Source organism: Fusarium oxysporum, chromosome 10 (genome assembly GCF_000149955.1).
Source record: "Fusarium oxysporum f. sp. lycopersici 4287 chromosome 10, whole genome shotgun sequence".
Classification (NCBI taxonomy): Eukaryota; Fungi; Ascomycota; class Sordariomycetes; order Hypocreales; family Nectriaceae; genus Fusarium; species Fusarium oxysporum.
The window spans coordinates 1,446,930-1,471,831 of NC_030995.1; the positions used below are offsets into that span (position 1 = coordinate 1,446,930).

Below are 24,902 nucleotides of genomic sequence, written 5' to 3' on the forward strand. Positions count from 1 at the left end.
CAGTGCTATTTGATGAACCCACCAGTAAGCTGTAACCTGAGGGATAGTGTATGGCCACTTGTAAACTTTGGTACCTCACTATCTGATAAATGGTTCCCCAAAACCCTTCCACTCGATTTTTTTCGTTGCCCCGTTTAAAGGTCACTCAAACCACAGCGTTTACATCACCACCGCAACATCACACGAAACCCTCTTGTCGGATCCTCGAAAAAAGAAACATCAATCTACCAAGCCTTCACGTCGCGCTCCCCCGCCGATCACAACAATTAACACCATCGTTTACGATATCGCATACCGCATCGCCCTCCGCCTTTGTCTCTGGACCATCGCTTCAAGCAGCGTTTTGTGCTCCCGTATCCTTACCTTTAACTAAAGCTTTTTGCATTACTGTTGCGCGTTCGCTACAGCAATTTTGTCAACAAGCCTTTTTTAGCCACAGTACAGCTTCAGGTCACCACCCCTCAGTTGTCACTTGTATCATCCATACCGAATCGACCTACCATCGACATTCGCGCCCTCGGCCTTGAACGACAAAGACGTTTCACACTCACTACCGTCCTTCCGAACTGTTAATCAATATGCCGACCAATCTTCCCTCGAGCTTTGCCTCGGCTGCCGCTGGCCAAAACGCCAATTCCAGGGGAGGAAGAGCTGATGGAAGAGGAGCTACTTCTGGAGATTGGTTAGTACTCACCTTACTTACCACTGAACTGCTTTGTTCCCCCTGTGGTTTTTCAGCAAAGACAATGGCTTTTTCGAAATCCTCCTTTGGCCTTGAGTAGCTGGGCCTGGTATCGTGGTGGATGTTGTGCTGCATACCGTGTCCCCCAGATGCCCCGCGTGTAGCCCGTGGTTGTGGTGTGCAATACCCTGTATGCTGCACAGCGCTTGGCTTGTTTGTCGCGATGGGCGCTTGAGAATCTCGGGGCACCTTCTGCCTTGGTTTCAATAATATGGAGTGTGCCTGTCTTGGTTTTAGTGAACCGTATGCCAGTGTGAACATCTCAAAATCGCCTCTTGCAGTTGCACGACCCGCCACAACTTGTCATGCATTCTCCACAAACTACAGATTGGTTTTCACGAACTGTCACTAATTATGTCTCAGGGCAAGGAGAGATGGCCGTTCTACCAATGGAACTCTTACCTTCCGACGATCATCTACAACTCCTTTGGGTCAGCCTTCTTCGCAGCCGCCGCCCTCGACGGATCACGCAGTTCAGCACCCCACCGCCGAAAGCCCTGTGTCTGCGTCCCCATCGACATATGAGCTGCCACCAGCGCGGTACACCAAAGAGGACCTGTTAGAGATGTACCGTCCACAAAGGTTAGCCGACGACCCAACTCGTCTATTTGCCACGGGGTGGAATCCTGGCCAAATCAATGGACATACTCCTAGAGGCTGGGGTAAAAGCAACGACAATCATATTCCACAGGAACCTGGCGCGTGCTGGGATGATTCTGGAGATTCAACTCCAATGGGACTGCAGGATATGTCGTTGGAGGAGAAGGAGGTACGCCGGCCCCCGCACTGTCGCTGGTGTTCAAAGTTTGTGCTAACCACTAGTAGGCTTTCAATGAGATAAACTCGCCGCTTAAACCTCCGACCCAAAACAAAGACGCCCACCAAGGTGGCGCAAATGGACGTAAAGCATCCTTATCCCAGGGCACTTCCAATACTTTCGGCGTCAGTTCACCTTCGTCAGCTACACGACCCGGGACTCGACGACGTGAGACTATCGAATCCAATCCCTTTGGTGGAAGTGCTTTAGCATCTCCCACTGCTAATCGCTTCTCTCGTGACGATCCCTCTTACTGGTTTCAGCGCAGCAAAACCGATCTCAAAGAAGCTGAAGCCGACGAGTCCGATAGTGAGGCCGTTCTCCGTGACGCTCCTGGAAAACTCCCTCCTTTTGGAAATCTGATGCGTTCCAATACGGGCGGTATTGGGGGTACCAATCCCATCTGGCCACCCTCCAACCAGACGACACCTGGTGTAGGAGCTTTTGGTAATTTTGCACTGCCGACTTCGCCCGCCGTTGGTGACAAACGTGTTGGGGGTGCTGCTAGTGGGAGCAGGTTGGCTCATCTCATTCCCAAGGACAGCTCAGATAACCTCAGTGGCAAGGCAGCTGAGGGTCAAAACCCTCTCAACCAGCAATCTTGGCGGTCTCGTCCTCGAACCGATACCGATCCATTTGGTGATGATACCCTATCAGGAAGCGCGGTTCTTGGCGGAGCTCAGGATACTGACGCTGGTGGGATGTCTCAGCAAGCAAACCGAGCAGGGACCCTAGGTACTCCAGTCAAGGGATCCGCCGGCGACTTCGGCATGGCAGGCCTGAATTTCAGATCCCATGGGGATGAAGGCCCTATCAGCCCCTCCGAGACTAATCCCTACCGCAGTCCTCCTGCTGAGCGACAAGGCCATGATGAGAACGATGCCAATGACGACAAGACTCACGGTGCAAGCCTTCACGATGGCCCTGCGAACTTCGGCTCGATCGGTCGTGGCTTTGGTGGTTATGATGGAGGTGATCGTAGTCAGACCTCGAGCGTTGGCGCCAAGGCCTACCCTTCTTTGAACACTTTATCAGGCTGGCCCGCTTCTGGTAATCCTGCAATTGGCACTCCGGATCGTGAGCGACCTAATCTAGGTGCTGCATTTGGTGCTTCGCTTTTTAGCCCTTTGGGTGACCTCCAGTCGCCTGGATTGTCCAACCTAAACAATGTCTTTGGACCTGCCGGCGCCGGTGGTCTTGGGACAGGAAGCATAGGCCGCGGCAGCAAGATGGGCTCTCTTTTCCCTCCCGCAATGCAGGCACAGATGCAGAGTCATGAGCATGATAGTCTCTCCGATTCTTTGCCCGACCTACGTCAGAGCAACCCTCTCGGCGCTATTGGCCGAACAAACTTTGGCGTACCGCTTCGCGAGGGCGACAGTCCCATGCGAGCTAATCGCGGTGTGTTTGGGGCACTTTTCCCAGGCCCTGAAACTTCCCCAGCACAAGGTATCTTTAGCACTGGGGAACCCAGTCATCCCACCACCACCGCAACTGCTCCTCAATCCCTTACTCCCGTTGGCGGTGGTCTGCCATTTGGTGGCGGGCAAGGCGGCAATGAGCCTCCTACAACTCAGGCCCAACGCACAATGGTCATGCCTGATCGCATGAGATGGGTATATCTTGATCCTTCTGGACATGTCCAGGGGCCCTTCACAGGACTTGAGATGAATGATTGGTACAAGGCGAACTTCTTCACCCCTGACCTCCGTGTAAAGAAAGTCGAGGATCAGGAATTTGAACCCCTAGGCCAGCTCATCCGACGTATAGGGAACTCTAGAGAGCCATTCTTGGTTCCTCAGATTGGTATTCCTCATGGTCCCCCTACCCAAGCTGGACCTTTCTCTCCCCAGGGAAACAGTGGAGTGGTCCCTCCCTTAAGTGGTGTGTTCCCTAGCTTTGGACGCACTCTTACGGCTGAAGAACAGAACAATTTGGAAAGACGTAAGCAAGAAGAGCAGTATCTCATGGTACAGCAGCGCGAGTTTGTGATGCGAGCTCAAGCTATGTCTAAGTTCCCTCTCCCTGGCCCAATGCTCCAGCATCACTCCAGTGCGCACAGCTTGCAGAGCCAGCCAAGCTTTGGTAGCATTTCGTCCCCAAACCCCATCGGAATGCCTCACCAGCAGCCCATCGGTGCTATGCCACCTTCCGGGGCTTTTTTTGATGGAACTGGACCAGTTGGTAGCCAAGCAGCCATGCCATCGGGTTCGGGAAACGGAGACCCCTTCAGAGATGATGACCTAAACAATCTCACAAATAACGAACGTCAGGTACTTGCTGGCCTGCAAGGCTCTGGTGCTCCACAGCCTATTGGCGCCCCTGCCACTGATGCGGCACGCGCTGGTCTTCCGGACACCGATAACCTGGAGCAAGATCCCGAGGGGTTCAAGGAGCGCCTTCAAGAGTTCGAGGCCTACCGAGCGCAGTTCGAAGCTGAAAAGTCGGCCAAGGATATCGAGGGCAACGGTGGGGAACCAATTGAGGAGCCCTCCCCTGCCTCTGAGGTAGCCATTGAAGAAACCCAACGGCCCATAGAGGCCCCGGCTCTAACTGGTAAGGCTGCTCGAGCTGCCAAGAAGAAGGCAGCTGAGGATGCCTTGTCTCTGACTCAACAGGTCCAGAAGACTCAGGCTGCTGCTGCTGCCGCCGCCGCTCAGCCAGTAGAGCCCGATATGCCCATGCCTTTCCCTCCCCCTGCGTCCACTGGCACTCCACTTCCCGCTCCGACAGCTCAGCGTGCTCGTTCAAACCTACCTGAGCAGTATAACCGTTCTCAGACCGGAACTCCTGACAGCGTATCAATCAATGCTCAGCCACCACCCCTGGCTCCTTGGGCCAAAGACCACGGCGCTGAAGGACACAAGGGGCCCAGTCTGAAGGAGATTCAGGAAGCTGAGGCACGAAAGGCTGCAAAGGCTGAGGAGGCTGCTGCTGCCCAGCGGAAGGTTATTCTTGAGCAAGAGGCTGCGGCGCTCAGAGAGAAAACTGCTGCCGTTGCCAATGCCGGCCTGCCTGCTACTAGCACTTGGGGTCATGGCTCGCCTGCTCCTTCTGCCAGCCCTTGGTCCAAGCCCGGACCTTCCAAAACCACATCTACTTCTACCCCCTCAGCTTCAGCCTCCAGCAAGAAGACCCTCGCTGAGATCCAACGTGAGGAGGAGCTTCGAAAGCAGAAGGCAAGCCAGCAGGTGAGCTCACAAGCCGGAACGCCGACCAGCGTATCAAAGAGTTATGCCAACCTCGCTGGAAAACCTGGCCAGTCTACACTCACTAATGCTGCATCTGCGGCGGCTGCGGTGGCCACGCCACCCCCTGGAAGTGGCTGGGCAACCGTTGGTGCTGGTGGCAAGATCAAGGCACCCGTTGGCCCCTCGTCTCAAGGTCGATCTGTCAGTGGAACAACTATCAAGCCTATGACCTCTCCTGTGAGGTCTGTTTCTAAGCCAGCTGCACCAACTAACGGCAAGGCTGAGGGCGGCAACACTGCTATGGAGGAGTTCAACAAGTGGGTGAACCGGGAGCTCTCCCGGGGCATCACTGGTGCTATTGATAGTAAGTCCCTTTGACAAGTACAGAATGATTATTATTTGACTTGAACTAACCAAATCCTCTAGTTCCTACCTTTCAAGCTGCCCTCGATGTTTTGCCCCTCGACACTGGTTTGATTGCTGATGCTGTTTACTCCAACTCGACCACCATGGACGGCCGTCATTTTGCCGAAGAGTTTGTTCGCCGCAAGAAGCTCGCTGAGCGTGGAGTAGTCGAAAAGCAGCCCGACAACAAGGGAGGAAATGGGGGCGGTTGGAGCGAAGTTGCCAAGAAGGGAAGCTCCAGCAGTGCTGCTGCAGTCGCTACTAGTCCTCGCGATGATGCCAGCATGCAGGCCGCGGGATTCAAGGTCGTGCCAGGCCGAAAGAAGGGCAAGAAATAGACGACAGAATCTTTGTGTTCTGAATCTTGTCAACTGAAGATGGCGATACTTTCCCTGGTTGAATTAGGCTGTTCTGTCTGGTATCTAGATAGAATATTCTACAAGCCAGGCCAAGACGTACCGCGGAACTTTGAGTTTGAAGGGCACGAGATAATGTATGACGGAAAAGAAAGAAGAAAAACTGTTCATGACATGGATGCTGGAGCTGGGCTGGAGAAATATCTTGTTTAAGTTGTTCGACTTTCATTCGACTACAAGTTATTGATTAGTGTGTAGGAGATTAGCTCAAGCCTCATGAAGCGTTGTTGATGATCCCAAACCTCCCATACCTGTCACCTTGTGAAGCTTTCCAGTAATTGCGAGTCTTTCGCTGTGTTCAATTAACAATTCGCCCGGGAAAACCAGAATCAAGGGACCAGTTCGAAGCCATTTCATTCCCAGCCTTTTCTATAATTCATTTTACTCTTTTCTATCATGATCGACATTTGACCTAGCTAGGTCTTTTTCGTACCCAAATTCTATCTTCAGGAGGAGATTCTTAGTCCTTCCATCAGAGTCTCAAGGGTTTTCCAACCCTCGCTTCCCTCCCATCTCTCCTTTCCTCGGCCCATTACACTCCTTACAGCGCTTCTTGCCTTGCCCTTCCATTTACTGCCGATGGACTCAACTGAAGGACCCCAGTTTTCAAACACAGACACCAGCTCGTCAGTTCTCTGCACAACTATAGTCCATGCACCCTCATCAACAGTCCAGTCTCGCGCCTCGTCGGCTGTCGTGGCTGCTGCTCCAGGCAGAAGACCACTGCCAGAGGATCCTACAGCTGCACGCCAAGCTCGCTCTGCTGCATCAATAGCGCCTGCGTAGTCCCTTTTCCAAGCGCGCAGGCGTGAGACCAGGGTCCAGAGTTCAGAGCGCTGTGTGATGAGGGGGACGACTTCCTCTTCAAAGAGTCGCATCACCAATCGTTCTGGTGTGCCACGGGGAGGCTCATAGACACCTGAATCTGAAGGCTTTTCCACAGAGAGCACGGCGTCCTGAAGCAACGCCCCGAGAACATCCGCATCGAGAGCGTCTTCTGACTTGCGGATTTGGATAATGTGCTTCAGAGCGAGGATCATGTCGGGAATAGCAGGTGGCTGGACACGCGAAGCCAGTGTGAGTACGTTATCCCAGATTCGCCAGTTATCGTGGGCGATGGAAGCACCTCTCTTGTAGGCCGCCAGGGACTGGGCCAGAAGAGTAGCTGGGTCACGATCTGAAGGCTTAGACGCAGCGGTGAGAGCAACATCGTCCTCTTCGTCCTCTGCAGAGACAGGCACAGGGGCTTCTGATACGAGAGCAAGGTTGTTCTTGGCCTCAGCAACAACCTCACAGTAAAGACTCCAGAGAGCACTTCCCAAGTTACTCCAGGTTCGGGCATCTTCACCTCCAGCTGTGTCGCTTGCAGATCCAATAGAACGATTGAATGCCTCAGCGGCGTCGCTGAACTGCGCAAGTCGCAAGCTGATATCTCCAAGACGACTCCACATCTCGGGACTCAAACGGTTGACAGCTGTCGCCTTCCTGTAGGCCTCACGGGCCTTCTCCCATTCCTTGTTCTGCAGGTAGTACTCTCCGAGCGACTTTTGAGCTCTGGCATATCGGTGCTTGGAGATTTTCCACGCACGCTCATAATAGGACGGTTCGTTTTCAATGTCACCTAGGATACAGAAGAGTCGGGGAGCGTTGGGTGGAGGAGGATCGCGCTCAGGGCCAGAGAAATCTGCGGCCTTGAGAAGTGTGACATCCTCACCTATATCCTCATCATCAGGGTCTAAAGGTGATGCTTTGTCACCAGTGCGGTGGAACAGCCTCCAGCGAAGAATTCCCTTGGCCTTCGCCTCACCACCACTGCCACGACCATCTTCATCCTCTGACGCAGCGGCGCTGGCAAGGCAGAGTGCAACTTCAGCCCACAATCGGAGGCGCTTGAAAATTTCGAGAGCAGAAGCTAAAGAGCCAATACCGGCCCAGGCGTAGGCCAATTCAGACTCTAGATGCCATCGTGGAGGTGAGCAGATAGCGTGAATGTACTCAAGACGTACATGAGCTGGTGCAGACTCAGAGGCCTTAGGCGCAGGCAGGAAAGATGTTGGCTTGGGCTGAACAGGCGCAGAAACTTCGTCAGGGCTAGTGATTTGGATAGCTGGAGCGTCTGTCTCCGAGTTTTGCTCCTTTGCCTCGGCTTTTTGTTGGGCTTCCGCTGTGGTATCAGTGAGTACTTGGTCTGCCACAGCCTGAAGCTGAAGAACACCTCGCTCAACCGTTCGGCTGCGGTGGACCTCGATTCTGGATCGGACCAGCAATGCCTGAGTGTATATTTGCCAGTTCGTAGACTTGTCTCCGATGACTCTCACTGCGTAGGGAAGCACCTCTGCCGAAGTTAGGGTATCAATGGGTGAGAAAGCATCCTTCAACGTAGCCTCAGTGAGGAGAATGATCTGGTCGAGAGGCGAGAGTTGAGGCTGGTCGTCAGGTGAGAGATCAGCCAGGGCAGCGGGAAGGGAGGCCTTCTTATCGTTTCCGTTCGTTTCTCTGGTAAACTGAATTTCCTCGTGTAGAGTGTCATCATTAAGCTGAAGAGCATCCGGCTTGGCCTCCTCTTCAGCATCGTCCACTCGCTGCTCAGAACCGCTCTTGGCCAAAACGACAAGCTGGCTGATGCTGTTCTCTTGGAACTTGGTTCTTTTTCCAAGGGCACCTGAGAGTGCATACTCTAGGCCGCTTGTTTGTGAGGCCTCCTTGATAGCTTCCTTGGCCTTGTCGTCGCGACCGAGTAGAATGTAGTTGTTGGCCGCTTCGACGAGGAACTGCACTTTATCATCGCGACTCCAGCCATCATCACCTGATGCCCAGACCTCCTCTCCGAGGATCTTGGACCTCACATTGTCGATTCCGTCCAGAATCTGGGAAGCCAACGTTGGCACGTCGCTCCACTGGGAGCTTCGAGCAAAGTTGGATCCATGTCCAAGAGTGGGCTGGGTCAGGAGCTTGTAGTGCCAGATGTTAACTCGAAGCTGTGTCCAAGCAACACTGCTCTTGGTTGGCTTTTCCTCAGAATGTATTTCCACTACGTCATTGGCGACTTGACATAGCTCCTGCGTGATGATGTATTTTGCTAGGGCGAAGAGTTCCAGGTGAGGGATGTAGGCATATGGTGAGACGCCGTCAACCTCAAGATAGCTGAGGCAAGCCTTGTGGAGATGAGCGTGGCTTTTTTTTGCATCATCCGACTGCTGGCTAGCCCATACCTTGGTAAAAAGAGTGCTTAGAGCCGCTGACTCCGGAAGAACAGGACCAGTGACGTTGACTTGAAGGAAGGCGTTCAAGGCAGCAAGACCAACGGCCAGAGCTTGGGGAATATCTGTGTCTGTAGCAGGTTGAATCTTAGCATCAGGTCCGGATGTCAACCGAGTAATGAGAGCTTGTATCAGAGCCCCGGCCACCGGAGCTGGGTCCGATACGGAGCCGGAGGTAGAGTTCGGGGCGGGTTGTGACTCGGCACCGGGGCCCTTCGAGAGAATGATAGAGGCATAACGCCCATTACGCAAAGCGCTACCGCATTCGCCCAAACTGCCCATGGCTATATGTGTAGGTAGTTATTCTCAAGACAATATTTTATTTTGCCTTAGTTGACCAAAAACCGACGCCAGTTGGGCGTCAACGTTATGGCGTTGAAAAGGCAGGGTTAGGTCTTGGCCCCGGCCTCGCACTGCACTGCACTGCACTGCACTGAAGATCTCTCTGCTCCTCTGATATATGAAATAGGCGAGAATAAAAGTGCAGCAACTCTGAGAGTATACATAGACCGTAGGAGATGTTCTGGACTTATTCCTCTGTTGGTATAATTTTTGGTGAATGGTGATAGAGTTGTGCCTGGTGTTTACTAATACAGCCAGTCGTGGGCTTCTATTGACTTCGCCGTTTAGATTTTTTTTTTTTTTTTTCTCACTTCTCCGCACCGCTCGCTGCCCCTCATCGGCCGGCCACCGAGAACGACGGAGTTTCCCCCCACCAGAGTCTCCGTCCCGGCCGAACTGTCAACGGCCCCTAATCGAAATGATCCTCTATGGCTGCATCTTTGACAGGTATATACATAGTAGTATGGGCCTGATTGACAGTATGCTATATTTAATAGCAGTTCTATATTTTGTAGTGATCGACGTGTAGCTTTTTTATATTATGTCAAAAACAAGCATAGATATATAGATATATCGATTTGCTCCCAAGACTGAACTGAGCCTTGGAGAAACTCAGGCCAAGAAGGCTCGTCTGTCTTGGGATTTCAAGAATTTGGAGAACAACGCTTCTCTTCGCCTAAGCTAAGTCTCTTCGTAAAAAGCTTACGTATCGTGTGGTGGTGGCACATATAGCCTTGGTCTTTAAGGATGGATGGCACGGCTATCGAAAGATTGGCAGCTTGGCTCAAACATGCCATGACCTCCGAGTTCTAGAAATGACTTCTTTCCTTGGCCTGTCTCATCTGGCATCATCTTGTTCAACAAATGAAGAAATTTCACTCAACGGCTCAATCGAACCGATGGAGAGCGTCAAGAACCGATACGATGTTTTCTGATCTTGTGGATACCCTCATCAACCGTCGTCAGACATGCTCAGTAGCTTCAACTGGCTTACCAGGTTTACGGTCGAATCACGTCTTATACAGCCAAGCGTCTTCTCGTTTTGCTACCTACGTTTAATAAGGAACGTCAGGGTCCGTTGCAGCCGACAGGGCTCCTTGTCCGTTTTCATCAGCCATTCCCACTTTTCAGTCCCTGATCTAGACCCTATCAATGCACTTAGACCGCAACTAGACAGAGTTGGGGAAAGCCATGCGCCTCCCTCCAAGACGTTTAGAACGGGGGTCTGTTAGTAAAAAACCGTACCAATCGAAACTAAAGAACGCAACTGTGTACGGAAAACGTCCAGCGTCAAACAATATGCATCAGTCTCCACTACCAGTACGGTCAAAGTGGGTGCAGACTTGTCTCTGCGTCGCATAGCGCGAGGTTCGGCGTAATACCGAAGCCTATGAGAGGCCTTTTGTTTTGTCTTGCGCCTCTCAAGATTTGGAGAAAAAGCTTATTGCTTCCTCAAACTGGAGAGATTTGCGTTTCTATCACCGCCACTGTGGTTAGGCGCCTGACGTACAACGGTTCAGCCATGATTGAAGAAGCCGCAAATGCATCAGCAACTCGTGATTGGTGTTCAAGCGTGAGTCTGACTGTGGCATTCTGTCAAGGCATCCAAACAACGCACTTTGTACGGCGGGCAACAAGCGGCCAAGTCCGTGTATGCCAAGGCAGCCAAAAACCACCGCCAGTCGTAATTCGATGCCAAGAATTAACAGACATAGCCTTCCACCAACTCTGAGATGCAGCCAGGCGATGGAATCAAGCAGTGGAGACTGGCGTAAATCCTAGCCGGTACATTGAGCTATTGGACGTTTGAGACGGTTCATTGGACGCTTGTAAGACAAACGCACTGGACTTATTCCGTAAACGATGGCAACGATCGTGATGGACCTAGTCAACGTAAACCGGGCGCACGTACTGCGCTGCAGGGCGAGAGCTGTGCGACCAACTTCATAGTATAGTCTCAGTGAGTGAGAAATTGGCGCCAGGCGCGCCAGACGCAGTTCACGGAAATGCATATGTTGCATGTCTCGGCCCGTAAAACCAGTCTATACTGTCAGGCCCGAGTCGTGAAGAACAAGGGTCCAGCCCGGTGCAAGGGTTCTGAAGAAATCGCCCATCTCACCTTCAGCTCGGCTGAGGGTACAGAACACCCAGGACAATACTACGTTCTTCAACTGCACTATGACCTCTTCCCCGCGCGGCAGGGGCGACGTTGGGTTCAGCATGCTGCAGGTTCTATCATCATAATGTTTCAGCGCAGCTATACGTGTTTCCCCTTGTCCCGAAGGAGATTTGGGGATACCTAGATTCTAGTACACGGTCTGACGGTAAAAGCATGAAAGAATTGGCTGGGCTCAAAACCAGACTGGGCATGATATTCGGTGGAGCATAGCCAAGTGCGCTCCCGTCCAGACAAGCTTTCTCTGTTTTTTAAGTCGATGTGTATCCTCGAGTATTGCTTGTCAAAGACTCATGCAGCTGGGCTATTTGCCTCGACAACAAAGAAAGTTAGCTACATGGAAGGTAGTGAGACAACTCCTTTGAGTTACCTGGGGTTACATCTCAATGTCCAGGCGCTCTTGGCTGCGTCGCTCATTCCGCTCCTCAACGCAGGTTTAATGATCGACACGTGACCGGTGAACCTCTCTCAAGTATCCGATATCAACATGAGACACCCAACGTTGACGTGTTTAACGTGTGCTACAGCCGCCAAGTTTGTGGCGTTGGGGTCAAGCTGATGGTGGGAAAGAGAGTTGGTGTGAGAGCGGCGAAATGAGACGTCGTTGAAAGTAAGTTTTTATGTAATGATCACCCGGGACTCCAGTTTCTTCAAGACCATCGTAACTACGGCCGTAATGAAGGGACGAAGTGAAGTGTCAGAAAGAATTGCCGTGTTTGAGGGCCATGAGGGGATGCTAAAACCCCAGATTCCACGCAACTGGGACTCGTTTTAGGGTAGTTTGCTGATCTCGGATGCACGAGCGACTCCATCGTTGATCTGGGGTCCAATATGTGTTGATGCCCTCTTCTGTCGATCAAATTCTGTGTCTGAAAGATTGATGACATGAGGAAAGCAAAGCGAGCCCGGTACTGAGTGCCGACTAGCCTGTCTGGCTGTTCTGCCTGTAAGTTACAGTGGTGACCTTCAACCGCTGGACTCTACCTAGGTACCTCACCTTACCTATAGCGAAGTCTGTGAAGTAAGGTGTGGAGGACTCGCTAGCAATGGCTGTGGCCCAATTCGGCAGGTGTAATCGACCTTCATTCTGCCTGGCCATGATGACGTCAGAGACTGCTACGGACATTATTCCCTGCTTGAAGTAGCACGTGAGCAAGACCACAGTCCCTTCAACAACAAGAATTATCACAAAATCATATCAGGGCTTGCGGATTTATGCAAGACAATCATATCTGAACTCTCCCGAAACTCTACATGTCCCTTTCGGTCCGTGTTGCGAGAAAATTGCGCAGTTGTTGACTTGGCTACCAATTTCCATGCATCAATATGTCTCTGCTCGGTCTGGTTGGCCATGAACTAACGGGGAGCTTATCTTTAGAGGAGACTTTATAGGGCACTGGCCACTGTAAGATAGCTCCATCCATCCGCTTCAGTGGAGGTCACCCACTGAGGCGAGTTGTTGGAGAAGCTCCACACTGCTTTTTCAGTGGAGGCTACCCCTCTGGCGGAATTGGCTCCAGCTAGAGCCTCCAGATCCCCGACTTCCGTGGAGTCTCCGAATAGGTTCAAGACATTTGATATGATTCAAAAACCGGGCGATTTTCGGATTGCCCAGACAAAGGCCCCTTTCCAAGAGCAACACTAAAGACGCCGAGTAGGCACAGGCACCAGCAATTATAAAGGACGGCTTACTTCTAGTGATCAGCATATCCCAAGACCTTGGGTCCAACGTCAATCGGCAAAAAAGCACCCTTATCAGCAGTGGTCCACAGTCGGGGAAGCATCCTGACAAGGATGCATGGATGCGTCCAATGTACGAGGCAAATGCGAGTGGAGAAAGAGATATCTCTGATGGGGAAGATCCCACCCCTCTCCATGGGGGTGGAGAAGCGCCAAGTACCATGGCCTCGAGCAGTACATACAGGCCAAGGAAATATCCAAAGACGCAAAATGACCCGACAAGCTCTCTCGAGTCCAGTCGAGTCGAGTCTAACCGCACAAAGTTTGGACCATCAGACCAGGCTCTGACCAACATCGTCATGAAATATATCACCTTTTGCCCTGGATTGCATGTTTGGAAGTGGAACTGTACTAGGATGAACCAAGGAACATGTCCAGCAGGATAACTGAGAATGAAGGGAGGGCAGTGCTTCTATGCCATAGTAGCACCAAGTGGAGAGAGCTGAAACGTCCTTGAATTAGTTGTCTCTGCGGAAAGACGAGAGTGAGAGAGTGTGAGCCCTCAACGAGATGTACGGAACACCAGAGCCTCGTGGCTCCCTAAATGGGCAAAAGACGTATATATGAACCATTCCTTTGGGTCCTACCAACGCACATATGGTCAGCAGAGGGGACGCCGAATACGACACATCGCGCAGCCTGATCCATACCATGTCGAGTCTGTTGCCGCGTCGAAAATCAGTATGCATTCTGCTCTGAGAAAACTGCGCAGTACAAACAATTCAGCGCAGTTTCTCTAAGGTAAAAGCAACAAAAATCGAAACTACACTCTGGCATTGAGCCAGGATTGGTTGGTTGACTCGACCGGGCGTGAAGTAGGAATAACCCATGTCATCAACTTTGTTACATCCAACCGAGGTACTTAATATGCCTCACGCAAGGGTGCAAATACTTGGAACTGAGGTAGCCCGAAGCAGTTGGCCTCGAGAAATGGGCTTGGCTTTGTTTCTCCACTCCTCCTTCAGCTAATCCTGGTTCGGACTGGCCGCCATCATCCCGCTGCAGTCAATACATACAGTGACTGTGACTGCGGCTTGGCCTCCAACAGTTCGACTCGAGTTCAGCGGAGAGCCCCAGGGTTTACCTGCATTGTACCTAAGGTACTCCTAGGCTATTCCCTGCCTTGAAAGCAGTAAGAGGAGGGCAAGGGACGATGGGTTGGTGTCGATCGAAGCTCTTCCCCCCCCATGTCAGATTTTACTTATTAACTTCAACGCCCGCTCCTCCAAGATACAACTTTCTTCTTCCCTCTCACCTCGTATTTTTTCACTTTCAACGCTTTTCTATACCTGTGTCTCACACGGTATATTCAATTCACCTTCGTCTGCTTGCTTCATTGCTTCGCAGACTCTTGCTCGATTGAGCTTTCCTTCCTTCGACCTTGTTCGCAAGAATATATCGATAGACCGAAACCAACCCAGCCTGCAAAGGTGACATCCTTCAAGATGGCTTCCGACGAGGAGAAGAACTCCAATAACTACATCAGCAATGCTGGCTCTACCGACAAGTACCTGGCCGACAACGGCGACGTCGCGGCCGGCCACACTATGGACAACGCTGATGGTCTACACCGTCTCCTCAACAACAGACAGATCCAGCTCGTTGCCATTGGTGGCTCCATTGGTACTGCCCTCTTCGTGAGTATCGGTGGTGGTCTCGCCCAGGGTGGTCCCCTCGGCTTGTTCCTCGCCTATACAATCTACTCTGGTATCCTCGCATGTGTGAACAATGGTGTCGCCGAGATGAGCACGTACATGCCCGTTTCTGGTGGCTTTATCCGTCTCGCCGGTCATTGGGCCGATGACGCTCTTGGTTTTATGGCTGGTTGGAACTTCTTCCTCTACGAAGGTCTTCTGATTCCATTCGAAATCACCGCCATCAACCTTGTCCTCTCATACTGGAGCTCTGATATCACGAACCCTGGCCCTACAGCTGGCATCTGTATTGGTGTCATCATATTATACGCGTAAGTACAAGGTCCTTGAGATGATTTCGCTTTCCCTCCACTGTTTCGTGTGTTGATGCCATACTTTTCTGCTTGATTCCTTCGGCTCAGCTGGTCATGAACATGAAACTATTTGCTCGTCTCTGCTCCCTGAATAAAGTTCACATGCTAACGGCGTTTGCGTATTTTAGTCTTTTGAACATCTTGGCTGTCAAGGCCTACGGTGAAGCTGAATTTTGGCTTTCGGGCGGCAAGGTTATCCTGATTCTTATGCTCTTCAGTTTTACTTTCGTCACAATGGTTGGCGGCAACCCTCAAGGTGATGCCTATGGATTCCGCTACTGGAAGAACCCAGGTGCTTTCTCGGATGTCAATGGTAACACTCCTCTTGGTCGCTTCGAGGGCTTCCTCGGTGCCCTCTGGAGCGCCAGCTTTACTGTTGTCGGTCCCGAATACATCTCGATGGTCGCTGCCGAGGCTAAGCGACCCAGTGTCTACATCAAGGCTGCCTTCAAGACGGTTTACTACCGATTCTGCTTCTTCTTCATTATGGGGTCCCTCGCTGTCGGTATCGTTGTCCCTTACAACTATCCTCAGCTCGTCAGGATTTTCGTTACTGGCGAGGAGGGAAGCGGCACCGCTGCTGCTTCGCCCTATGTCATGGCTATGGACATCTTGAAGGTCGACGTGCTTCCCCACATCGTGAACGCGCTCCTCCTTACGTCTATTTTCTCGGCCGGTAACACCTATACCTACTGTGCCACTCGATCGTTGTATGGTCTTGCTCTTGAGGGTCGTGCTCCCCGATTCCTGCGAAAGACAACCGCTTCCGGTGTTCCCATCTGGTGCTTCTGCGTCGTCATGCTGTTCCCCATGCTCTCGTTCCTCCAGTGCAGCAGTGGCTCAGCTGAGGTTCTCAACTGGCTCATTGCCCTGATGACAGCCGGTGGTCTTATCAACTACCTTGTCATGGGACTCACCTTCCTCAACTACTACCGCGCCTGCAAGGCTCAGGGAGTTGACCGAAGCAAGATGCCGTACTACGGCCGCTTCCAGCCCTGGTGCGCCATCATTGGTCTGGTCTTCCAGTTCTGCGTCGTCATGTGCTACGGTTACAAGTCATTCAAGCCCTGGGATGTCGAGAGCTTCTTCAAGAACTACACCATGCAAATCGTCGCCCCTTGTCTTTTCATCTTCTGGAAGCTCTACAAGAAGACTCGCTGGCTCCGTCCCCATGAGGTCGACCTTACCTGGGAGCGTCCTATCATTGACGCTTACGAGAACTCCATCACAACACCCCCTACTGGCTTCTGGCAGGAGATGGGAATGCTCGTTGGCATCAAGCGTAAGGTGCATTCGGATGAGTAGAGGATGTCACTGTTTACTTTATGCGAAATGAATAAGAGACGACTGCCGGTGCAATCTACGAGTTCATAGAACATGAGATTTTTCTGTACATATTATGTAGTTTGCTGAAAATATACCCAAGGCATAGCTATGCTTTCTTTTGGATTCATTCGTTGTCCCAATCTTATGCCAGAGTGACCCAAAAAGATGAAGAATCCCAATCTACGACGTGACTTGTGGTTACGAGCACCATCCCTATCTTGGTAAGTTTAGCTACGGAAAATAGGAGCCAGGAACTTTAATTTGCTCCGAATCGCGAGAGCAAGTCTAGCCTAGAGTTACCTTGCTCCAGAATTCATTGATATCTCGCCTATCTCTCTAGTCTCCAGAGTGTCTGAATGACCGGATCTCAACACTGGTGACGTAAAGTTCAAATAGCTTAATGATGCTGCGCCGCCGTGATATGTTCGATCTCGCGCATCAAGGCTGGCAGTCTCTACAGGGAACGGCCAATAGATTTCAACTGCCGATCACGAGATCGGCAATACAAAGCAGCTCAAATGCGTCTCCCCTGTCTGCTCATTGAATGTTTCGTAAAGTTGCTAGGTCTCTTTAAGGATTCCTTAGCTCGTGGCTCAGAAGGCGGGGGAGCGGCCCATGTAGATCGCGCAGGAGGCCGATGCACAAAGGGGGCAAAGGTGACGGGGAAGGGGAAGGGGGAGTGGGAGTGGGAGTGGGAGTGGGAGTGGGAGTGAGGTTTGACCAAACTCGGGGAGTTTCTAGAAGGGGGCGTGAGAGAAGCTCAGGGTTGGAGTAGTTTGGTATGGGTGATGGGTGGGTGGTGATAAGCAGGGATGGGCATGATAAGGTTTTTTGGGTTGATAAGTTAAGCAGGTGTCAGTGGCATAGATTCTTAAGTACTGATAGTAACGAACAAGGCACGGAGTATGAAGCCGTGAAACCGTGTTGCCATTAAGGTCATCAAGACAGTGTAGACGGAGTTGGATATCTGTTTTGGTGTTTTGCAAGGTCATTTAGGGGTTCTTGGTATGTAGGGATCGGTTTCTTTAAGCTATCTCCATTTGTCCGCGGAAGCACCGTCTGCAAGTATACTACTAGGGTCGAATACATTCACAGTCAAGCCTTCGAACGTTGGGTTAATCAAGTTGAAGTAGCTGAAAGTTGGTTGGAGATGGACGGGCCGGGAGGCACGGCAGTAGTGGGTCTTTCGGCGCCGGGGATTCGGGATGGCTTGACCAGGAGCTGGAAGTTTAATCGTATGTTGATAGAAATGGCCAAGAAGAGCAGGAGATAAGGTTGTGCTCATGCGATGCTATGTACCTCTAAGTGAGTGAGCTCATAAATATGAATGATATGGAGGAGCATTTGACGTTGGGACCACATGGTGAACCTGGAGTTTGGTATGGAGGATAACTGCATGATACGAAGAGACTGGGCGTTGTAGTCTGAAGACGGAGTTTCGGTCACAAGGGTAGTGATATAGCCCGTGCTTTCATAATAGACTTGAATAGGTACAGTGAGGCTTGACACGCAAGGAATATGTCCTGGTACTGAGCTTGCCGAGATCTTGTCTCTATGATACACAGTACTATTCCCTGGTAACTGCGTCGTTTGTATATTTGATTCCGGCGGTGTATAGTAGTTATCAAATTGTGCTTATACTCACCTGTACAGAGTGCGGTTCTGACAGTATGTGTGATAACGCCTTATTGCGCATGGTCGCTGTTTCTTGAAAACGTGTAATATGGTACCTGCGATAATATATTCAGTGGTTTGGCATTTTACAGACATACCAGGGTCGAGATGAGTTATCTTTGAACCCAAATCACGCTCCATATTGGAGTAATGCCCATGAGGTACCTGGTTGAGTGCTTCGAACTATCGAGACATGGCAGATCGGTAGGTAGTATCACTGGCACGTATTCGTAGGCAACCTGAACAAAGATACTGCGACCTCCTATACTAAGCACATTCGGTGAGATGGCCGAGTTGGTTATGGCGCCAGGTTAAGGTTAACCTTAACACCAATTTCCTGGTGGAGCAATCCTCCTGGGTTCGAGTCCCAGTCTCATCAGATATTTCTTTTTGCATTTCTAGTCAACTATAGCAATTGTAGCTGGACGGTTGTTAATTCATTTTTGTTTCTCTTGGATCAGCTGGGCGAAAATCGCCTACCCTGCTGTAGAGAAGCGGATTGTTGATTTTCCACCAGAAGAGATAGACTACCAGCACGCCGCCCATCACATGTGCATACAATACAGTGGAAAGGTTTTCGAGAGGGATAGTGGTGTTAATATGTCTGCTTACAATATACACGCTCATCGATATGTTTGAATTGTGTGTGTACCATGACATTCAATCACACCATGAACGTTTTCATCACTCATCATAGTTCGTTACAGTATTCACATTTGTTCAAGACACGGATTGATCGTAATCAAGTCTATTTTGGCTCTAACTAGTTGCCAATCTCCAACCCACCAAGTCGAGGGCTCAACACAGTTGGGATCCTCCAATCCCCCATGTTATTTCCTCGTTCCTCCATGGCGGTAGTCTAACAAAGCTTTCCGTCTATCGGGAAGCCAAAAGTGCAGTCATCCATTACCAAAGACGCACCCGTAACTTTTTTTGATCAACGCATGACAAAGGAAAATGGTATGTAGTCATCAAGAGAAGTCGTCACAAGACATGGTAGAGTAAAGGTGCGGCGGGATATATGCGTTTACAGATCATCCTCGTCACTGAACACCTCCTCACCACGCTTTCGGCGGGCCATACGCTCCTTCTTCTTCTTTCGTGCCTCAGAAGAGCTCAGCTTGACCTTCTTCTTGGTGGTGACAATCTTGTTACCCATGGCATCGAACTTCTCCTCCTCATCACCATCGTCAGCCTTGAGACGAGGACCAGAACCCTGGCCCTGAACCCAGTTGTGACCGGAAGGTGTCATCTTGCCGTCCATGACAGCCCAGACTTCCTCAGTCAAGTCCTTGGTGAACTCGGCAGAGTGGGTAATGATGATGACACCACCCTCGAACTTCTTCAGGGCCTTGGACAGGGCACCGAGAGAGTCACGATCGAGATAGTTGGTAGGCTCGTCAAGGACGATAAGATGAGGTCGCTGCCAAGAGCAAGCGGCAAGGACAGTCTTGACACGCTGACCACCAGACAGACCACGCATGCGAGAGTGAGAAACAAGCTCAGCATCGAGACCGAAGTTGGCGCAGTGAGACTCAATCTCCTTTCGGACCAGAGGTCGGAACTGACCAGAGGCAAGAGCCTCCTTCATATCGACATCAGCAACCATCTTCTGGTGAGAAGCCAGAAGCTCGTTTCGGGGCAACCAGGCGTTGTCAGCAGACATCATGGGAGTCCATCGCTCGTTCTTCATGCCGACGTTCTCACCAAGAGCGAACGAACACTCGTACTCGTAAGAGTTCTTGAACTTTCTTCGGCTGTTGATGCCGATGACACGACGCTGAGAGCCCTCAATGCGGAAGATCTTGTCCATGGCCTTCTCATCGGCCTCGGTGATGACCTTGTTGGCACGGTCCATGGTCTCACGATCCTCACCAGTCTGGAATCGCCACTGGATGTACTCGGAAGGAGTCTTGTCGAGATGGTTATCGATGTGAGCGAAAGCGTGCTGCTTAATGTAGGCGATACGGATGTTCTCGTGCTGGTAGATCTCACCCTGAGTGGGGATGAGCTCACCAGTGAGCACGTTGATCAGAGTAGACTTGCCAGCACCGTTGGGACCGATGACGGCAATACGGGAGCCCAGAGAGCACTGGAAGGAGATGTCCTGGATCTGAGGCTTGGAGGTACCAGGGTACTGGAAGGACATGTTGGTGGCACGGAGAATGGCCTTGGCCTTGGTCTTGACACCCTCGAGGAAACCGGGCTCAGGGAAAGTGAACTCCATCTCGGACTCACCAAGCTCGTAGTAAGACTTGGCAGAGGGGTTGCGGGCGACGAAGGCAGCCAGGTTACCCTTGTAGCGCTTGAGCTTGAAGCGCTCGTAGTGGACGATGTGCTGGCAGACGTTGTCGAGGAAGCCAGAGTCGTGAGAGACGATGATGGAAGTGCAAGGGGAGTTGATGAGGTACTCCTCGAGCCACTTAACGTTCTTCACATCCAAATGGTTGGTAGGCTCGTCAAGAAGCAGAATATCGGGAGCCTCGAAGACGGCACGGCACAGAGCGAGCTTCATCTTCCAACCACCAGAAAGGGCGCTGATCTCACCCTTGATCATCTGCTCAGTGAAGCCGAACTCGTTGAGCTGCTTCTCGACATCAGCCTGGGTGGTGGTGACACCAGCCTCCTCAAGCTTCTTCATGGTCCAGTCAATGGTGGTCATCTCAGTATCGGCGGAGTCAAGGTCGTGCTCGACGAAGACGGTCTTGACCTCGCTCTGCTTAGGGAAACCCTCAACCTGCTCGTTGTTGATGGCGCGCATGAGAGTGGACTTTCCGGAACCGTTGGGACCGCAAAGACCGTAACGCTGACCACGCTTGAGACGGAGGTGAGTCTGGTTGAGAAGAATCTTGGCACCGTAGGCAAGAGAGAAGGTACAGTTGCAAAGATCCTCACCCTCCTCCTCATCCTCCTCGGCCTCGGCCTCAGCGACAGCACCGGGGAGAGCAGTCTTGCGGATGGCCTCGACGAGGGACTCAGAGTTGTCAATGCCAGCAATGACAGAGACATAGGCCTTGAGGTTGTCGACCCAGATCATGGACTCGGTCTCCTTCTCGTCAACAAGCTGACCAGCGATAGCAGCGATGTATTCAGCAACGGGGCCCATCTTCTCAACGTAGTTGGCGAACTTGGGGGAGAGGGCGGCCTTGACCTTGGGGAGGATGACGTTGATGGCACCGTCGTGGCGAGCCTCGGGGATGACACCGTCCTTGATGTTACCGACACGGGTGAGGGTGTCAAGAGCCTGCTTGGTCTTGTCACGAGCCTCGGGGTCAGCCAAGTTCTCGTAGTTCTTCTGGAGACCTGGCATCATCTTGGGCAAGAAAGGAGCAACGATGTTGGGGTCGTCGACAAGCTTGCACATGTTGTCAACAATGACGGCGGACTTTCGCTTGATAGCGGTATCACGCTCAGCCAGACCACGATCCAGAAGGGGAACCATGAGGGCAAGAGTAGGCTCCTGGACCTCAGTGACGAAAGTGGTGGCACCGAGCAAGTGAACGGTCTCGGGGACGTTCTCAGGCTTGGCGATACACTTGATGAGCTCGGGAATGAAGCGCTCAATATCCTTGTTGACAATCAGCTGGCAAAGCTGCTCCATGGTCTTGTAAGCACGCTCCTTGACCTCCTTCTTGGTGTCCCACATGGACTCGGAGATGACGGGAATGAGCTCAGGGACACGGTAGGCGAGCTGGGCAGGAGAGCTCTTGACCAGAGCCTCGACGAAGTCGAGAGCAGCCATCTTCTCAGGCCACTTCTGGGCGGTTCGGATAGACTCCATGACGTAAGGAAGAGCAGCCTTGACAGCGTTGGCGTTGATGCCGCCAGCGATGGCGAGAACGGCGCTCTGAGCAGCATTCTTGACAGCGGTGATCTTGTCGCCGACGGCGGCAAGGACACTGGGGAGGAGGACAACAAGGTAGGGCTCGACGGAAGCGGAGACCTCGGAGTGGGAAGCAATGGCCTCGATGGCGACACAAGCCTTCTCACGAGCGGCGGCATCCTTCTTGTTGGCGAGCTGCTTCTTCAGGCCCTCGATGACACTGTAGACAAAAATGGTTAGCACATGAAGATCGCCCAAGAATTTTTTTTTGTGGATGCTTTTCGCTGGAGGGGTCAACCAAAAAATGGGCCTAGCGCAAAATCGCCCTTCGCCCAAATCTGGCGGGGTAGGATTGGGCGCCCAATCGGTGGAGGGGCAAACGAGAGGAAGAAAAAAGTTCTGCTACTCGTCTTGTCCGACGCAAGATACCGTCCACTCAAGTCGCTTCCCAGTTCCTCGTCTCACATGCATGGGACACATCAGCTCGGATGCTGACTGCACCAAAATGAGGCGAAAACCGAGGGTAGCAGGAATGGCAAGTGTCTAGTGTAGACTAAACACTAGCCCTGAGGCGCCCAGTAATATCCCATGGGAAAAGCCGAATTATGGCATCGCAAAAAAGGCTAAGACTTACTTTTCGGGGACGACCTGGTCGCCGATGCGGCCGTTGATGAAAGAAGCCAGCTCGTTGGAGGACTCCTTGATATCAGCGGACTCCTTGGACACGGTGAGCTTCTGGAAAAGCTCGTCCAGGACCTTGATCGACTGCTGGTTCTCGGTAGGCATGATGTCGATGTATGGGGTTTTTCTTTTTTTGATGGGGTATAAGAAAAGAGGTCGTCGAGGTTACAGAGATCGATGGAGGAGTCGACTCTGATTTATTCGGCGATGATGGGAAATTCCTCTTGGATGAGGGAGCGGTGTTCGTTCAATGGAGGTAAGTCCGAAGAACAAACTAGAACGCGAGTAAAGAAAGTAAGAGAGGTTCGTCTGGAGGAGGACGACCGGAGATCGATGGAGGAGGAAGAAAGAGAATGGGAGTGAGAGGATGGAGGGAGGGAGATGGAGTGTTAAAAAGAAGAGAGGGGCCAATTTTTTATGCGCTCACAAATTTTTTCCAACATAGTTTGCCTCTGGGCACCAAAATTTTCAGGAAAACCACTGGGTTACCCCTCCTGCCCCTCCATTTTTCTAACTCGTCTGCGGCGGCGACTCAGCTTATCGGTTTTATCAGCGTGCGGCTAAGCCTGATATGGTAAGTGGATGAGGGCGGTGTAGAGTTTTTGTCTCGAAAGGCATTGGGAGGCATCTCCGACGCTACCTCTAGTGGGTTCTCTATTGCATTCTGCTGCCCTGTATGAGCGAAGGAGGCAAATATGTCAAGATGCACGAGATCCAGTTTATTGTCTTGATATGTTGGCTATAGTTATTGCCCAAGGTGATCTATTCAGAAAACCGGCATCTAGACACCTATTTACTGTATTGAGGTCACAATGAGAACAGATCTGTAGCAACGTAATGTTGGGTTTGTTTCTGGTTCCAGTAGCGGATTTTGTCGGATCATCGTTGCTATCATGGCTTCACTACCTACAATGCTCCAATATTTTTGCCCACTTGAGCTATCCACTTCCCGCCGTCTCCCTGACGACCTAGAAGAAAATGAGCATTTGATTGTAGAAGTTCAAAGAATTAATTTAAATTGAGGTTTCAAAGTTCGTTCACGAGTAATGAGACAAATAGCCTACCAGTTGTGGAACTGCTCCTGCGAACTCTGGTGATTAGCCACGTATGTTAGCCAGGCCGCCAAAGCGGCATCAATACCCAAATTTTATTTCGCCGTCATCACAAATCGCCATGTATCTTCTTAAGCTCTGTGGCAAGTGACGAAAGGGATTCTACAGCGCCCCGTGTTTTTATTCCCGTATTCGTACTCCATACTTCAGGCTTGAAACCTAGGAAGCATATTGACTCGCTCCTCTATTCGGTACACCCGTCGAACCGTTGGGCTGAGATCTCTTATCGAGTCAAGTTTCGGAACTCGCAAACTTGCCTACTCTATCCCAGAAAGTTCCGGAACGCTTTGGTTATGTCTTAGAGTATCACAAGTCTATACAACTATTGGCTAGATTTCGGATCTTTCTCCTGAAACTCGATCGTGAAGACAATAGAGTACTACCACATTAAGCTTGGGCTACTGCCAAATGCCAATAGAGTAATGGTTTATGTAGTGAAAATAAGAAAAACTCATCATCCATTCTCTGTGCGATTGTCCCATAGTCTTGGTAAGTTGATGAAGAGAGGCAGCTCGTCAACTTATATATCCATCGATCCATCCAAGCCCACGATACATCTTATCTTATAGTCTTTTACATTGCATATATCCAACTTAGATGCCTCGGGATTCGTTTGAGCTACAAAGGCCGAGGTAGTCAACTTGGTGTCTCCTGACGAGAATACCAACAACACCTTTGCACCGCTCCGTGTGACCTTTTATCGTTGCAACAAAGCTTTCACCCAACAAACGACGGCCACGCCGAGGCCAAGTCGATATGTGCACCCTAGTCCCCTTCGGGTTTCTGCCCCTCCGCCCTAGTTGATCATGGTTGGTGGGACCGGCTTTAAACACAAGATGCTACCTTTCCCAGCCTTTCTCTCCGCCACGTTGCTACGGCACTTATTCTAGTGGCTGTTGCCCTTCCAGCCAGAGACACAAAGAAGAAGTGCACGCAGGGATGAATTATGCTTAAGGGGTCGCGGAACAAAGAAAGATACTTGGGCAGTGCTCCAGATGATAGGAACCACGAGGGTTTCACATCCAAGCTTCACCAAGTACATAGGATCGATATCGTGGGGCCCCAGGACCCCAGATTATGCCCCCACAACTCACCGCAGTTTCTGTAATGTTATCTCTCTCACCTACTCCGGAATGTTTTTGTATCTCGAATTGGCCACTTATTCAAACAGGCTCGAGGTCTCCAAAAG

The 24,902-nt window shown here is 51.3% G+C and overlaps 5 protein-coding genes and 1 non-coding gene across 6 annotated transcripts; 3 read left to right on the top strand and 3 right to left on the bottom strand.

Annotated features, from left to right (window-relative positions):
* The first annotated feature begins 65 nt into the window (after positions 1 to 65).
* On the top strand, positions 66 to 5,847 carry FOXG_11448 (uncharacterized protein). The gene is made up of 4 exons (XM_018391070.1): positions 66 to 682; positions 1,106 to 1,511; positions 1,568 to 5,114; positions 5,177 to 5,847. Exons 1-4 carry the CDS (start codon positions 579 to 581, stop codon positions 5,491 to 5,493), a joined length of 4,374 nt encoding a protein of 1,457 aa, XP_018249653.1. The 5' UTR covers positions 66 to 578; the 3' UTR covers positions 5,494 to 5,847.
* Positions 5,828 to 9,423, bottom strand: FOXG_11449 (uncharacterized protein). Its single transcript, XM_018391071.1, has one exon. It carries the CDS (start codon positions 9,111 to 9,113, stop codon positions 6,018 to 6,020), a length of 3,096 nt encoding a protein of 1,031 aa, XP_018249654.1. The 5' UTR covers positions 9,114 to 9,423; the 3' UTR covers positions 5,828 to 6,017.
* Positions 9,424 to 12,120: 2,697 nt separating this feature from the next.
* On the bottom strand, positions 12,121 to 12,448 carry FOXG_20538 (uncharacterized protein; the record flags this gene model as incomplete). Its single annotated transcript, XM_018400821.1, has 2 exons — positions 12,121 to 12,293; positions 12,352 to 12,448. The coding sequence occupies 2 exons, from the start codon at positions 12,446 to 12,448 to the stop codon at positions 12,121 to 12,123; spliced, it is 270 nt and encodes an 89-aa protein (XP_018249655.1).
* A 1,630-nt stretch (positions 12,449 to 14,078) lies between these two features.
* On the top strand, positions 14,079 to 16,550 carry FOXG_11450 (uncharacterized protein). Its single transcript, XM_018391072.1, has 2 exons — positions 14,079 to 15,055; positions 15,226 to 16,550. The coding sequence occupies exons 1-2, from the start codon at positions 14,535 to 14,537 to the stop codon at positions 16,400 to 16,402; spliced, it is 1,698 nt and encodes a 565-aa protein (XP_018249656.1). The 5' UTR covers positions 14,079 to 14,534; the 3' UTR covers positions 16,403 to 16,550.
* A 1,826-nt stretch (positions 16,551 to 18,376) lies between these two features.
* Positions 18,377 to 18,476, top strand: FOXG_20539. The gene has a single exon. It is a non-coding gene; the product is annotated as a tRNA-Leu (tRNA).
* A 243-nt stretch (positions 18,477 to 18,719) lies between these two features.
* Positions 18,720 to 23,096, bottom strand: FOXG_11451 (elongation factor 3). Its single transcript, XM_018391073.1, has 2 exons — positions 22,555 to 23,096; positions 18,720 to 22,140 (listed from the first exon to the last, which is right to left on the bottom strand). The coding sequence occupies exons 1-2, from the start codon at positions 22,704 to 22,706 to the stop codon at positions 19,125 to 19,127; spliced, it is 3,168 nt and encodes a 1,055-aa protein (XP_018249657.1). The 5' UTR covers positions 22,707 to 23,096; the 3' UTR covers positions 18,720 to 19,124.
* Positions 23,097 to 24,902: the final 1,806 nt, after the last annotated feature.

Coding starts and splice junctions, on each gene's coding strand:
- FOXG_11449 (XM_018391071.1), bottom strand. CDS start 9,113: ATGGGCAGTTTGGGCGAATGCGGTAGCGCTTTGCGTAATGGGCGTTAT.
- FOXG_11451 (XM_018391073.1), bottom strand. CDS start 22,706: ATGCCTACCGAGAACCAGCAGTCGATCAAGGTCCTGGACGAGCTTTTC. Junction 22,141..22,554: donor GACCAGGTCGTCCCCGAAAA/GTAAGTCTTAGC, acceptor TTTTGTCTACAG/TGTCATCGAGGGCCTGAAGA.
- FOXG_11448 (XM_018391070.1), top strand. CDS start 579: ATGCCGACCAATCTTCCCTCGAGCTTTGCCTCGGCTGCCGCTGGCCAA. Junction 1,512..1,567: donor TGTCGTTGGAGGAGAAGGAG/GTACGCCGGCCC, acceptor AACCACTAGTAG/GCTTTCAATGAGATAAACTC. Junction 5,115..5,176: donor CATCACTGGTGCTATTGATA/GTAAGTCCCTTT, acceptor CAAATCCTCTAG/TTCCTACCTTTCAAGCTGCC.
- FOXG_11450 (XM_018391072.1), top strand. CDS start 14,535: ATGGCTTCCGACGAGGAGAAGAACTCCAATAACTACATCAGCAATGCT. Junction 15,056..15,225: donor GGTGTCATCATATTATACGC/GTAAGTACAAGG, acceptor TGCGTATTTTAG/TCTTTTGAACATCTTGGCTG.